Source organism: Sinocyclocheilus anshuiensis, unplaced genomic scaffold (assembly GCF_001515605.1).
Source record: "Sinocyclocheilus anshuiensis isolate Anshui unplaced genomic scaffold, SAMN03320099.WGS_v1.1 scaffold2166, whole genome shotgun sequence".
In the NCBI taxonomy this organism is placed as follows: Eukaryota; Metazoa; Chordata; class Actinopteri; order Cypriniformes; family Cyprinidae; genus Sinocyclocheilus; species Sinocyclocheilus anshuiensis.
The window spans coordinates 732,124-746,364 of record NW_015557079.1 but is presented as its reverse complement, the minus strand read 5'-3'; the positions used below and the strand labels follow the sequence as shown (position 1 = coordinate 746,364).

The following is a 14,241-nucleotide window of genomic DNA, read 5'->3' as shown; positions in this document are numbered from 1 at the left end:
GAGAGAGAAAGAGAGAGAGAGAGAGAGAGAGAGAGAGAGAGAGAGAGAGAGAGAGGGGTGCCTCAGCAATTGGCAAGGATGATACAGCAACACACTGACACACATAAACTCATGCTCTGCATCAGTCAGGCAGAGTCAGCACACACACACACACACACGCACACACAGGTGATGTTAAGGTCACTATATTGTATGTTCACCTATGACAGCAATGCATGCAAACTGCACAAAAACAATCTGTGACCTAAAAACATGCACATGCTCATTAGCATTCATGCATAACAGTGTGTGATATGTCATATCCATTTATTATCCTCTCTAACAGCTAGAACAGGGTCTGAGAAAATAACTGCACTGAAATTACATCTGATATACAGCATACAGCTGCAACTGCTTTAGAAATCACCATCAAGGTCAAGAAAGGACATTTAGGTTTGTTCAGGTGTAAATTCAGTTATTTTTGGTATTCTGGTATGTTGTGAGTATGTTTTCATGAATATGAAATAGCTAAATGTTTTCCCTATTGTTAAAGCAAATAATAACGGCATACATGTACCATAGATGAGTGTAGAGCTGCATTACCTGTATTATGTTCTCGAGAGCAGAGGAGCCCAGAGAGCCTCTGTGTTTTTGCACCATGGCGACACATTGTGGTCGAGAAGCAGAATTACTAGATGTAATGACTTTGCGTTACGTGGAGACTAGCGATTTGGTCAAAACAACATGTCAGTTTGCAAAAAAAACAAACAAACAAAAATACTGACAGTAAAGCCATATTTGCATAATAAACCGCGACAGATAGACCACTATTACAATAGACCACTTATTATATAAACTGCTTGAGATTAGCTTTTAGCTTCCGATAAGAAAATACTCGGCTTCAAGGTAACTAGTGAGACGAATAGCTGCAACAATATTGATTAATATAGTATAACTAATCAGCAATCCACGTTAATAAAGCGGTGGACTAATTAATATATTTAGCTTAACAATTGTCTTTCACTAAAAGCCAGTAGTTTTACCTTATACACACTAAGATGGCGCCACACGAATTACAGTACAGTAATTACAGTACAGTATGTTACAGTAGAGCTTGTAGAGTAGATATTGCTATGAAGAATCCTTAGTTTTTACAAAAAGATACAAAATTAATCAAAAAATATCTGACCACGCAGTGCAGGGATTAAACAATAGAAATCTATTAAACAATAAAAAGCCGTATAAATTAAGCACTGTTTATTTTGTGCAGTACATAATAGGCTAAAAAAGGAGTATTTTTCTTGCAAAAAAAATTAAAAACCTTGTAAAAAATAAATCTATGCCATGATGGGTAACACAGGGCTGCAAATGTCGTTTTTTTTTTTTTTAAACCACATGGAAATTTGTATATACAGATAAACTTACATTGGTCATGAATGAAATATATATTTGTTTGATTTTTCTTCTTCTTTGAATAACTAGGCTAATTTGCATAAAATAAACAAATGGAAAATATTTACCTGTTTTTCTGCCAAACTGTAGGGTCCAAATATTACTTCTTGGGGACAAATATTAGGTAATATCTATTATACCAATGAGATAATTAAATAGCTATTTACTATAATTAATTGAGTATCAGTTCAATATATTGTCAAACTTACGACATTGAGTATAATTGTAAGTTCAAGACAAGGCCAAGGACGAGGCCAATTTGGGACAGGCCAAAAATCACCATTCTAACACGATGGAGCAGTTTTTATGATAGATAAAAGTTCATCAAATATGGCTGTAAGGTCACACTCACATACACACTTGCATTTGTGGCGTATGGGGACTCTCCATAGGCGTAATGGTTTTCATACTGTACAAACTGTACTTTTTATCCCCCTACACCAACACTACACCTAAACCTACCCCTTACAGAAAACTACTGGCAATTTTTGAATTTCATAAAACACCATTTAGTATGTTTTTTTTAACCCTTTTGGTTTACGGGGACACAGGAAGTGTCCTCATAAACCATGTTTATGTTGTAGTACCCATGTCATTATACACATTTGTGTCCTCATAAACCATACATATCAGAACTGTACACACACACACTCTGCATTGTTAGATTTTCCAAAAACTTAATTCTATATGATTTATAAGCTTTCCTCGTGGGGATCAAAAAATGCCACCACAAGGACTTCGGATATTGCCATCTTTGTGGGGATATTTTATCCCCATAACATAGGGTTCTCTCTCTCTCACGCACGCATGACATTATTGTAAACACTGTAATATATGCAAAATACTAAATTAAATTTACAATCCATTACAACCAAGCTTTTCATTACAATTATCTTTTCAGCTGTATAGTTTGTGTAGCTGAACGTTTCATTGTAGCTGTAATTATAAGGCAATAAAATCAGAAAGCCAGAAGTGCAACAAACTCATACACCAACCTCACAAAAGCTTTCAGTTAAATATCACAATTATGTTGTTCAATAGTTAACGTTATCGTCAATATTAAAGTCTAAAAACTTACTGAAGTGATAAAATCTGGTTTAATTATGAACCACATCTTTATTGATACTAGCACTTTGACTTTGCCTTTAAAACCAAAAGGAAAGTAACCTCATTTTTATTTTATATAAAAAGGTTTATTTGTTCGAGAAAAAAATGAAAGGATGTTTGCTCATTTTGAATTCTGATTTGTACATGTGCTATACAGTGCAGAAAGAGTTTCAAACCCTTTAATGGACAATCGTTTTACTCTGCTTCACCCTCAAATCCCTGCGACACATTAAAAGACCTATAAAAACACTTGCAGTGACACTTCACTGTCTTTTCCACTGAACCCAAGGACAAAAGGAATTCTTCAGTCAATTTTCATCTTCACCACATAAGTGCGCACTGCGGGGGAGGAGGGCGAGACGGCTTTTCACCAGCTTTACCAGGCCACTTCCATCAATACATTTCATGAACATGGGAAAGACAAGGGAGGGATAAACACTTCAACAGTAATCTATAATCTTGCCCATACTGATCCAATGCTTCAGAATAGTAACTTTGTCCTCACAGTACCAACCTGAGGCTCGATAAGATCACACAGCATTGTGGGTAATAGATTTTGCATGTACAAGGATCTTACAGAGGTCATGTAGTTCATTTAAGTGCATGTAACTTAACAGGTCCATTCATATAAATTAAAGAACTGGTTGACATTTAAGGTTTCTCTTTTTTTACACGCAGTACAAAGGTCACAGCCTGTATAATTACAAACTTAACAACAAAAATATGTGTAATCATGAAAATGGACTCGAAAGAGGAAGAAGGCTCCTTCAGCACTGATCCAGAACCAGAGGATGCCACAAAAACACCAGAGAAATTGACCGACTTCACAGCCAATCAGATTTGTCTGTTTCGTTTTCCCACATCAGGAGACTTTAAGACGAACAAACTCACTCTGAAGTGAAAAAAGAAAGGGCATTAGACGAAAATCAAGAAATGTAAATAACAAATAGAATTAAATATTACCAAAAATGTAAACACAAACACAAATCTTTACAAAAACAAAACTAATATTCACACATTAACTGAAGAAAAAAAAAAAAACAGACCTGCGACCTCGTGCTACTGACAATTACACTGTAAAACCACGAGATAGTCGATTGTGTGTGCCTGAAATTATTTGGCGATGACACTTAAATAGGACATTCTATAAACAGTTTCCCTGTTATATGAGTTTCTTACAGAGCGCCAGAAAAGTTCTGCATAGCCCTATTAGTAAACAGTCTCTTGACAGCAACCACATAACATTAACTTTCCCAAAGTCTGCAAGGTCAGATGTTGGCGCTTCGTCTCCCTCTAGTGGCCCCTAGCGAGGGCCGCAGGCGTGGATCACGGGCCTTATAATGCTCGTTGAAGTCCAGACGGAAACTGAGGAACTGAAGACTCTCATCCGACATTAGCAGCCGCAGAAACTCCTGCACTATGCCCTAAACAGAAACAACCATCTCAGGGTTAGATGAGCTTCAGGTGCTTGTTTGTACAAAATCTTGAGCTAACTAGACTCTAGCACTGAGTTCACATGTTTCTATCTCTTGGTATTGTAACTGCCACCCAGGGACAACGGATGAAATTTATCTTTAGACTAATAATGTTACAGTAAATTTACTGTGAATTGTCCCTAAACAAATTAATTAATAAATATAATTTAAGGTGTTAAATTTATGAATATAGGTGACTATAATCATTATTGAGCAACATTAGCAGGTTTGAAATTATCAGTATCGGTTCGTATGTAAAGCAGATAATATCAGGACTTGTTTTAAATAGTAAACCATTTTTGTCAGGTTATGTGTCAAAAAGTTTTCAAAACTTTTATTCATCTGTTTTAATATACAGTACAGTTTTTAAACGGTCTATGTCAGATTTAAAAAGATTTTCAAAAATATTATCTTCTTTTCTCTTATTTTAATACTTTATTTTTTTAAATTACATTATAAATTAATATAAAACTCTACTGCATTATATGCATTTTCCAAAAAAAAAAAAACATATTTTTTTACATGTACATTGTACATTTTTTAAAAACTCCAAGTATGCAAATTGATGGTAAACATTGATAATATCAGTCGTCATAAAAATAATTATCTATAAGTGTCAAGACATTAGAATACTGAAAAGAGACAAAAGTTCACATGAAAATTCTGAATAATAATGAAATTTGGACATATTCCAATTATGCGTTTAATATCTCAAGTATTTTCACAAGATTATAGTGAGAAAACAAGGATCACTTCTTAGTTTATTCCAAATATACTGATTACATTTATATGACAAGAATATTCAATTAGCTCGAAAGAATATAAATGTCTTTCCAGAATAAAGAGTCAACCATAATATGGGCTTTAATCAGAAAATTGTTCGTATAAACATGATCAATGCTCATTCTACATTATTATCAGGCATGATATGTGGTGGGTATAAACCAGGTTCTGCTGTAATTGTATAAGATTCACATTAGGGCTGCACGATAAATCGCATGCGATATTTAACGAGCATCTTATCAGTAAAGCCGGTTCTGTAATCAGCGGTAAATCTCCATCACCTGCGGGCTTTCACATTGAGCAGCATTAACTACACAGAGCCGTTGTTCACTGACGAGTTGCGCAAAACCACGTTCATATTCCCGCGATTTTTTGCACAACTCGTCAGTGAACAACGGCTCTGTGTAGTTAATGCTGCTCAATGTGAAAGCACGCAGGTGATGGAGATTTACCGCTGATTACAGAACCAGCTTTCTGACAAGATGCGCATTAAATATCGCATGCGATTTATCGTGCAGCCCTAATTCACATTAAGTGTTTGACTGTAGCAGACGTAATGTCTGGATCAGCATAAAACGCCCTACTGAACACCATTAAGCATGTTCTCTCACGCTTATACCTGCTGGTTCAGCACTTTATCACGCATGCATGAAATGATATCAGTTTATTGGGTGAGCATATGAAAGTGTGTGTAGGGTACCTGATAGAAGTGTGTGAGTAATCTGAGCTGAGAGCACATTTTTGGTATGGTGTCTTTAAACTCCTGCACACGTCTGTTCTCCTCGGCCTCCTGCTCTGCTGTTACACCCCACTCGCCCTGAAACACAGAAACAAACACAGAAAAAGACACACTCTCACACATTTGTTTACAGCAATTTAGCTGACACGAGAGAAGAAGAAAAAAAAAAAATCAATGGCAATAGAAAACCAACACCGTCCCCATAAAAAGAGCAGCCACTTTCATTTTTGGCCTATAAATTTGCTAATGGCCACTTTCCAGAGTCAAATAAAGGAGTGGAACATAATTCTCTTTGCATGGAGATAATCAGACGCCTTTTCAGCGATGGACCCTCTGAACATGTGACTTAACCATTAGTAATGTTCTGGCCTATAAGAAGTCTTGCTTTCTTTGAACTTCCGGTTATAGCAATGAATTTGGTAAGATTTTTGAAAAAAGTCTCTTATGCTGACCAAGCTGCATTTATTTGATCAAAATATAGTAGAAACAGTGAAATATTATTGCAATTAAAGTAACTGTTTTCTATTTGAATATATTTTAAAATGTAATTTATTCCTGTGATGCAAAGCTGAATTTTCAGCATCATTACTCCAGTCTTTAGTCCTAATCCTTCAGAAATCATTCTGATATGCTGATTTGCTGCTAATTTCTTATCTTTATCAGTGTCATTATTATCAGTGAAAACTGTTGTGCTGCTTAATATTTTTGTGGAAACAGTAATACATTTTCAATTTTCTTAAAAAAAAAAAAAAAAAATCCTCCCTCAGTTATAAGCAATATTTGTCTACAGTATTATACTTATAATAGAAATCTAGAGATATGAAAGTCATATTTTTGGTCAAGTACTTACTTTATTTTTCCATACAAAATGTGCATTATTTGAGCTGTAAAGTTAACTTGATGCAGTTTTACTGAGCTGGAGACAGACTCGTTTCATCTCATGATGCTGCAAGTAAAAGTGATGCTGTGCTTGTCTGTCACAAGTATGCAAGGAATAAACAGCACCCATTTTAAATAAACCAATTCTCATGTGGATATGGCCACTAAAATATCTATAGCTGATAAATGTTCTCATTTCACCTGTCAAAATATGCTAAAATATTTTTTGGACTGCAGGATGAAAGCATCATGACTACTATTCATTTTACACTAACACTAAATGTGTGGAAAAGCACTGATTTGATTTACTGTCTATACATACCATTTCTTCCCTCTGTCTCTTCTTGTCCTCGAATTGGATGCGTAGTTGCAGCTCTTCTAGAGCAGAGCGGTACAGAGTGTCCTGAGCATTCTGGAACTCAATGATCTGATCAAACACTGCGCGCAACTGATTCAACAGAGGCTGCAAACACACACAGAGGACAACAGAGTTACAGAAATGAGGACAAGCATGAGGGATCAGCTGTGTAAATGCATCGTACCCTGTTGTTCACATCCAGCAGGCAGCGAGAAATGATGGAGTCCAGGAAAACGTCATGAGCTGCTATAATGTGATCCAGATCCTGAGCCTGCTGGACCTTATTCCACAGCTCATCCCAAGAGCACTCCAACACCTAGAGTGACACAAACACAATATGATAAATAATCCAGCTCAAATGTTTGAAGGAGAAACAGGAGGCAATACATAGAGGGACGTACCTCAAATGTGATGTAATACTGCATCTGATGGATGAAGTGGACCATCTCGGAAGCTAGAACGTGACATTGGTGCAGCACACCAGAGAGCTCTGCGCAAATACACAGCGCACATCTTATCTGTCTGCCGAGAAAGCTAAATCTCGTAAATAGTTTAAGTTAGTTTTATAACATCTAACCCAATGAAAACTGCACTCACCCGGCATGCTCTTCAGCAGTTTGGCGTTACACATTTGACCCTTCCATATATCTGTGAGGATGTACTCCATTCTTTTAGCTCTCCACAGGAAGTTGAACACTCGCAGGTAGTGGCTCATGCACTCACGGGTGAACACCTGACACAGGTATGACATGTGGTTAGGGATGCACTGATAGAAACTTTCTGGCCAATTTTGAAAAGCTGGTAATTGTTTTAAATGTCATGGCCGACAACCGTAAAAACTGTTGTGATTTTAACAGTAAAAGAGTGTAAAAAATGCTACAGTAAAAACCTGTTAATTGGTTAACAGTAAGTTTCTGTTCTATATACAGTGAAATAGTATACAGACTGTATAAGATACTGTTAAAATTAGGGGGTGGTTTTGGAAGTGAAAAAGAACAAGTCATTGTATAATTTACAGTAAACACTTAAATTGAACCGTAAACCGTACAGTGAAAAATTCCATGCATGACACCTCATATTTGATGTTTGTTCATTGAAATAACTGTTTTTCTTACTAGTTATGTTCATTAGGGTTGTACGTTACATCTAATGTTGTTGAATGTTTATTGCATTATTTCAGTATCGTGTGTTACCATGATGGTGTTTAGTGTTTGTGCATCTTCTATATACTGTTTAAGTATTTCCCTCCTCAGCTTGTGGAAGAGCTGCTTATGAGTTTTGGTTCATCATGTGACTTTATCATTACCACCTTCTTTTGGTGGTTGTCAGTGTATTACAATGGTACAAAACACATGTTAGTACTTCAATACATTGGTATGTTAACATTATATCAGTAAATGAAATAGTTTTTTACTGTGAATTTAAGTTAAGTCTGTAAAACCTAAAATGTTGCTACCATATTTCTTTATGGTGAAGTTCTGGCAACCACAGCTGCCCATATTTTACCTTAAATGTCACCTTTTTTTTTTTTTTTTTTTACAGACTAAATAAATTAGAAATAAATACTAAAAACTAAAATCAATCATTTTAAAGACTACAAGTGAATTTAGGCATCACAACGTAACAATGTATGTAAAATCCACAGATTACATAACAAAAACAACAACAACAACAAAAAAAACAACAACTGCAAACTATTTTTCGCATTCTGGGTCATTTTTGACCCGGTGGAAAATAAGCTTATAAAATAGTCATAACTTGATATTTTTCAACAAAACAAATTGTTTCTGATGAATAACTTCACATTAATAGGTGTTCAACATTATAGATGAATGCTGCAGTTAATCCAACACCTTGGCTCACTGAAATTTACTGCTTGGTTCTTGGAATGACACTCTGACAGCCCTTGGTCTGGATCCAAGTCTCAAGTGATCTAGTCTTGGACTTGGTATGGGTCTTGTTTCCAAGACCCAGACCACGACTAGACGGCTAAAAACTATGTATTTTTAGAATTTACTGTTTAATGTTTTAAGGATCAACTTTAAGTGAGGAGAAAAATCATGCTGCACGAAGACGGTGTTGTGTGGACTTCGTCGGTCTGCTGGTGAGGAAAAATACATCATGCACAATGTCAGAGTTATAGGACAGAACTTGGATAAACAAAGTTAACTTTAGGCTTATGCCAAAAGAGTTTATTTACCGTGGCAATGGGCCCCTCTACATGGTAATCCAAACTGAAGACGTCCCAACCAGTGTCTCCAGGAGAAACCTGGACAAAATAGGACACCAGATCCACATTCAGTGATGCACAATTATGTACTTAAATTTACAAATTTTTTTGGGACTCAGTCCCTTCTAAATACCTCCAGTAGCCGGACATCAAGCCTCTTCAGTATCTCCGGACTGTCAAACTGGGCATTGGTTGCTCTGACAGCAGTCTCCAGGATACCGGTTAGATTGTGTTGGTAAAGAGTGGTGGCAGCCCTCGCCAACTCTGGCCTGAGAGAGAGCGAGAGATAAAGAGAGATTGATGACTCCAAGAAAAGAGAGGGATCTTTTATAAATCAGCAATAAAATCAAGCACACTCACATCAAGCTGAAACAGAGATGTCTATGTTTTAATGAGAGCTCACCCATGAGCGCACACACAAACTTACTTGAGGAGGTCCATGAGGTGTCGGATGAAGTCTCCCTGGCCCAGCAGCACGTATCTCCTCATGGCCTGAAGATGCTCCAGCAGCTGGTAGTTCTTATTCAACACATCCAACAGATACTTACTGGTCTCAAAATATGCAGCATCAATCTTACTCTGAAAGGCCCCTTCCAGATCAGTGAACAACACTGACGCTGAAAACAAGATACACAGGGTGTTAAATAAAGGCAAAAACCAGGAAGAGAGAGAGAGAGAGAGAGAGAGAGAGAGAGAGAGAGAGAGAGAGAGAGAAAAAACAGGACAAGTGGAAAGAAAAGTGGTAAATGAAGAAAAAGTGAGGCAAAGGAAGAAAAAAAAAAAAGACTAAAAATTAAAATAAACTATTCTGGTTAATCCTTGTGGCAAACATTGACAGAAATTTACTGCAAGATGACATTTCACATGCAAATAAGCAGTGACCAGGGTTACGATAAACTAAAAAGTAGAACAAAGACAAGACTCATAAACAAATAATGAGGGGAAAAAATGAAATGAAACTAAAAAAAGGGGGTTGAAAAACTAACAAAAATAAAATAAACACCACAAATTGTGAAACTGAAATCTTTTTGTAGTTAACACGCATTCAGCATCTTGTTTTCTATCCACCAAGCAGCAAATTATTCCTTTAGTTGTGATTTTTGTATACATTAGGCATATGACGGTATGAAATTGTCATGTTGCGATTAATTGCAAATGCTTTTATCATGGTGTACAGTATTATCACGGTATTGAAATTTAGTTGCAAAAAAAGTGGTCAAACTATAACAGGCTTAATAACTTTTAACACATAAAATAAAGTAATACACAAAAAATTTATGAAGTAAAACATTTCACACTGATTTAAGAGCAAAAGAATTATAAAGACCAATAAGTAACACTTTACAATATCTCATTAGTTAACCTTAGGTTAATGCATTAACAATTAATGAGCAACAGCTACATTTGCTACTGAAGTTAATAATCTTTGTTAAAAAAATACAACTGTTATTTTAAGATTAATGAATGTTTAGAAGAATTTTTCATTGGCAGTTTATGCAAACTAATGCATTAACTAGGCTAATGTTAATTAATAGAGCCTTAACGTAGCCTAAAGTGTGACCAAACAATAAAGAATCAAAACATTTTCAAACAATATCTAGGGCATGTTGTAGTCCAAATTAAAATGTAAAAATAGATTGAAAATAAATAGCCTATTAAGTCTAAATATTTAAGTATTTGGTGCTGGGATGAACACCACTGCGAATACAAAAATCTGAATGGCTATTTAAACCATAGATATGTATCTATGGTTTAAACCATTTAAATATGTTTTAGAAAGTAGTGCAGCTGCTTTGTTTCCAGGGTTACGGCTGCATTTCTGTAGCTTAGCGCCATCTGCTGTCAGAGTAAATGTGCGCTTTCATTCAGCGTCCCTGCGTCCCAATGTGCATACTTATCCACCCGATCTGCCCTAAATAGTATTGAAAATTACTAATATCATAGAATTTAGGATGGATAGTATGCACATTGGGACGCCAATGTGCACACCAGGCCGTGTCTCCTTCACGTGTTCCATCATGTGCTTCTAATCCATGCTTGTTTACATGAGAGTGCGCATGCATCTTTCACGCAGCATACAATGTTTTTTTGCATTATGACCAGTTGATGGGGAAAATATTCTTAAAATGCATTAAAACAATCTGAAAAGTTTGAAATAAATAATAATTCAGGGTATTTTGAAGTGCCCACGATAACAATATCGTGCATATTCATTACAGTGATATATCGCATTACCGAATACCGGCACATGTCTAGTATACATAAAAAGATGTCTAATTTTATATGTAAATAACACAATAGTTAAAGAATAACTTAACTGACAGTAGGGGTGGGCGATGACCAAAAATTTAAGTAATTTTATTCCACCGTAACAATATATATCACAATATACTTATTTTTGCTTTAAATAAGATCTTTACATACATTTTTTTTTTTTTATTCTTGTCACCAGCATCAATATCACAAAAGACTAATACTAGCCTAAATTAAAAAAACAAACAAAAAAAAATTCAAGCTCACCGAAGACAAATAAACAGTCAGCGATTAAATAAGAATAAGAAACTAACTACAAAAAATAGGACAAAAAACGACAGTAAAACAAATTAATAAGAAATGCTATATACATAAAGTAATCAAATGTATAAAAACACTGCATATTCTTTACTGTGTAAATACATTTTATATTTATGATTTAGTCAAGAACAGTGAGAGAGTTCCTCTCTTCTGTTGTTTATCATGAATGACAGAGCAGGAATATTAGACTGCTGTCACATGTTACACATGCATTTTTTTTCTCAGCTGTTTGCTTTCACTTAAGTAACTTACTGTGTTTATGAGGATACTTGCAAAGACTGCCATTTTGACACATACAAGGGTGTGTATTTAACCGTTCAAGGCCTATAAAGCGGCAAAAATAACTCCGTTCAATTCTTCGCATGCACGCGGATCTCTGACAGCGCTCAGAAACAGTCGCTCAGACAGCACGCGCATATAGCGAAATGAGTTCTCTTGCGCTGCTGATTGCTTTTCAATGGCTTAAAATGTGGTTTTGAAACCACAATGCTCAAAAATGCATGCAAACGATAAGTTTTTGTTAGTGGTCGACCGATATTGTTTTTTTTTGACAGCCGATGCCGATATCTTGGCAAGCAGGGTGGCCGATGACCGATATAAAGCCAATATAATTTCATTGATTTTAATATTTAAGAAATTTGAATCATTTGAAAATTGATTAAAAATAAATGTGTTAAATAAGCATACTTTAGATGACAAAGTATTTTTCACAAATAAATAAATATTTAATAAAAATATAATTAAAAAGTAAACACAGTAACCAACAGGGCACTCAGTTTTCTGGGAAGTTTGTGTGCATTAATCGTATTTTTTAAACGACAACAGCGAACAAGAGGGAGAATGTGAGCACTGTGTGCACCTCAGGTGCTGCCATTCTCAACGCCGTCAAAATAAATGTCAGTCGCGCCGTCAAAATAAAAGTCCTGCCTCGAACACATCGGCCAAACAGAAAAACGTATCGGCCGATGCTGATATTTAAAAAAAATGTCAAATATTGGCCTTGGCGATATATCGGTCGACCACTAGTTTTTGTGACCACGTAGCACAGCAATGTCACGTGTGCGTATAACCGTGATAGAGACGATAGTGCAAAATCTCTACCGGTTGACAAATTTCTACTGGTTAATTGTGTCTACCCGTATATCGCCCACCCCTAACTGATAGACTAAAAACTGAAAGAAGAATAAACTTTAACTATTAAATCCACTGAAACTAACTAAAACTAAGCTTAAATTTGAAGTAAATTTGAAAAACAAAACAAGTTAGAAACTATAATCACCATGACTGTGTTATAAAAGTATTACAAAATTATGGTAAACATGAAAGATTTTTGCCAAAAAAATAAAGTTTTTGCAAGGTTATACAAAGGATATACATGTAAAGACAAAACAGCTTTAAGGCCAGAAAAAGTAAAACACAAAGTCAATGCAGAGAAAGAAAGAAGGACAAAACACCAGAAAATAAAGAACCTTCTAGAATCACATTGAAGGACAGAGATGTACGCTGGAGGCTAACAGCATTGATTAGCCATGCTAGAAAAGATGTTAAATACAGCCAGCATCGATATTGAGAACTACACCACAGACAGGCGGTCAAAAACAGCACTTTCCTCCACAACAGATCAATCCTTCTCTCTTCTCTTTCTCCATCCCTCGCTTTCAGCAGGTTATTTAACTATTAGCTGCCATTATAGCCACAAATATCGCATTAGCTAGCATAAACGCAGCTATTTTAAGCGACTGCATTAGCGCTAGCTCACCATCTTTGGGAGAGTCGGTGGATTTGGAGGCAGGCATGATCTTTCCCGGCGGCGTCCTGTCGTGGCATACCTGATGCAGGAAGTTGATGGATTTGCCAATGAGTAGCACCTGGAGAAGGACAGAAGAGAAGAAAACATCATTATAGGCTCATTTCAGTCTGAAAATGACTCGCATTAAACAACCAAATTGGAAGAAAGTGTGAGTGGCGCTTATCTGCGCAAAATACACATCCTTCCTAGTCTGTACTGGGTGGTTAATAATAGGTTAGGTCAAACATGAGGAGACGTGTGCTATTATATACTTTATTGCACACATTTTAACTGGAGAGCAACAAACTGAGCATTATAATAATAATACTATTACTAATAATAATACATTTGTAAAAAACAAATAAATTTGTAATATATTTGTATTATATAATATGTATGATTTAAATTTTTTGCTAGAATATATATATTAGTGCTTTCAAACGAGTAATCGCGATTAATCGCATCCAAAATAAAAGTTTTTGTTTACATAATATATGTGTGTGTACTGTGTATATTTATTATGTATATATAAATACAAATTTAAATAGGCCTAGTTTGTTTTTTTTTGCAGTTGAAGAAAGTAGGTAATAGCCTAAATTATGTCAGTGATTCTCTCATTTTAAAGATTATCAAGAATTCTTTTATTTCGATTTGCAGTCTAATAAAAGTTAAGAAATGTTTTTTGCCTATAGCCCTATCTATAGACTACAAGCTAATTCCATTTTTTGTTAACTTTTAATTTCTTAAAATTTGTTATGAAGAATATTAAATCAACTTTAGGCTAGGCAAGTTCGGTCCTAGAGAGCCGCAGTCCTGCAGAGGTCAGCTCCAACCCTGAAAAAAAAACTCACCTGCCTATAGCCTTAGTAATCCTGA

At 35.6% G+C, this 14,241-nt stretch overlaps 1 protein-coding gene across 1 annotated transcript in view; it reads right to left on the bottom strand.

The window, feature by feature from the left end:
• Positions 1-3,529: 3,529 nt before the first annotated feature.
• The window catches only part of LOC107676835 (gamma-tubulin complex component 3 homolog), a 28,973-nt gene continuing 18,261 nt past the window's right edge, over positions 3,530-14,241 (bottom strand). Inside the window, exons 12-21 of the mRNA XM_016471515.1 lie at positions 13,336-13,444; positions 9,430-9,619; positions 9,136-9,271; positions 8,973-9,041; positions 7,370-7,505; positions 7,174-7,262; positions 6,957-7,088; positions 6,737-6,877; positions 5,497-5,613; positions 3,530-3,962 (exon numbers count right to left, since the gene is read on the bottom strand). Of these exons, the coding sequence (XP_016327001.1) occupies positions 3,807-3,962; positions 5,497-5,613; positions 6,737-6,877; positions 6,957-7,088; positions 7,174-7,262; positions 7,370-7,505; positions 8,973-9,041; positions 9,136-9,271; positions 9,430-9,619; positions 13,336-13,444 (1,275 nt within the window). The 3' untranslated portion in view covers positions 3,530-3,806. The remainder of the gene's footprint in view (positions 3,963-5,496; positions 5,614-6,736; positions 6,878-6,956; positions 7,089-7,173; positions 7,263-7,369; positions 7,506-8,972; positions 9,042-9,135; positions 9,272-9,429; positions 9,620-13,335; positions 13,445-14,241) is intronic.